Genomic DNA, 1,040 nt, shown 5'->3' on the forward strand with positions numbered 1-1,040 from the left:
TGGGAGCTTCTGGGGACGGGGGCCAGGACCCAGGCTGCCCTGCCTGCCCCTGGGACCTCGGACGCCTCTCCCCTGTCCCCACCGTACCACTCCCCCCCACCCCGCCTCAGTTTCCTCTTCCTTCAGCGGAGGTAGGGTGAGCCTCCTTACCAAGGTCACCGTGGTGGCCCTCGAGAGGTGGTAGAGGATGGAGGACGGGCAGCCTCCTTCAAAAGTGTGCGTCATTACAGAAATCCTATGGCTGAGGCAGCTTCCCCTCTGGACCCTGAGAGAGGCGGCTGGTGGAGGTGCAGTGTGTGCTTTAGGTGAAACGTGCTCACCTCCTTGCAGTCACGCGCAGTGGAAATCCTTCAAGAATCTAAACCGGGCCTTTTTGACACCCCAAGTGGTGGGGGGAGATGGGGACGTATGTACACTGTAGTCGCCAGAAAACTTGCCTCCAAGCTTGACAGTCAGAAAAGGGAGTGTGCAGGGACCACTCTTTCCTGAAGAAGAAAAAGGGGGAGGTGGGAGCTGGCTGCAGCCAGGCAGTGCCCACCAGGGCTCTATGGGCAGCAGAGGGTGTGATGCCCACTCCCACTCATGCCACAGGAGAGGAGTGGACAAGGAGGAGTGGAGGGGCATGAATGAATGGACACGCGGGCCGAGGGGTTGGCAGCTGCGTGCGCCACCAGCAGACGGGTGTGTGGCACACAGGTGGCAGGTGGATGAGAGCATGGCTGTGTGGGCAGGTGGATGCATGTTTGTGGGAGAAGATGGGCGGATGAGTGGGTAGGCGGTGAGTTGGTGGGTGGCTGGGGACATGGGAGAATGTGCGGGTGTGGGTGCACACAGACTGATGGGTGACTGGGCAGGTGGGAGTGGGTGATGGGTGGACTACTAGGTGCATAATGGGTGGGTGGCGCACAGGCGGTTGCCCATGTGGATTATGGATGGGTGAGTGGAGGCATGGGTAATGTACAGAGGGGCTCATAGCTGGTGCAAAGGGACATGGCTGGGCAGGTGACTACATGGACCAGGAACAGGCGGGGGTGGGGGGG

General features: G+C 60.8%; 1 protein-coding gene across 1 annotated transcript in view; it reads left to right on the plus strand.

Moving 5' to 3' along the window:
- BAIAP2L2 (BAI1-associated protein 2-like 2) overlaps positions 1-1,040 on the plus strand; it is a 28,179-nt gene that overhangs the window by 23,269 nt on the left and 3,870 nt on the right. The window contains exon 9 of the mRNA XM_008566903.1: positions 127-131. Coding sequence (XP_008565125.1) covers positions 127-131 — 5 coding nt within the window. The remainder of the gene's footprint in view (positions 1-126; positions 132-1,040) is intronic.

The sequence above is a fragment of the Galeopterus variegatus genome, unplaced genomic scaffold (assembly GCF_000696425.1).
Source record: "Galeopterus variegatus unplaced genomic scaffold, G_variegatus-3.0.2 Scaffold274, whole genome shotgun sequence".
Taxonomy (NCBI): domain Eukaryota; kingdom Metazoa; phylum Chordata; class Mammalia; order Dermoptera; family Cynocephalidae; genus Galeopterus; species Galeopterus variegatus.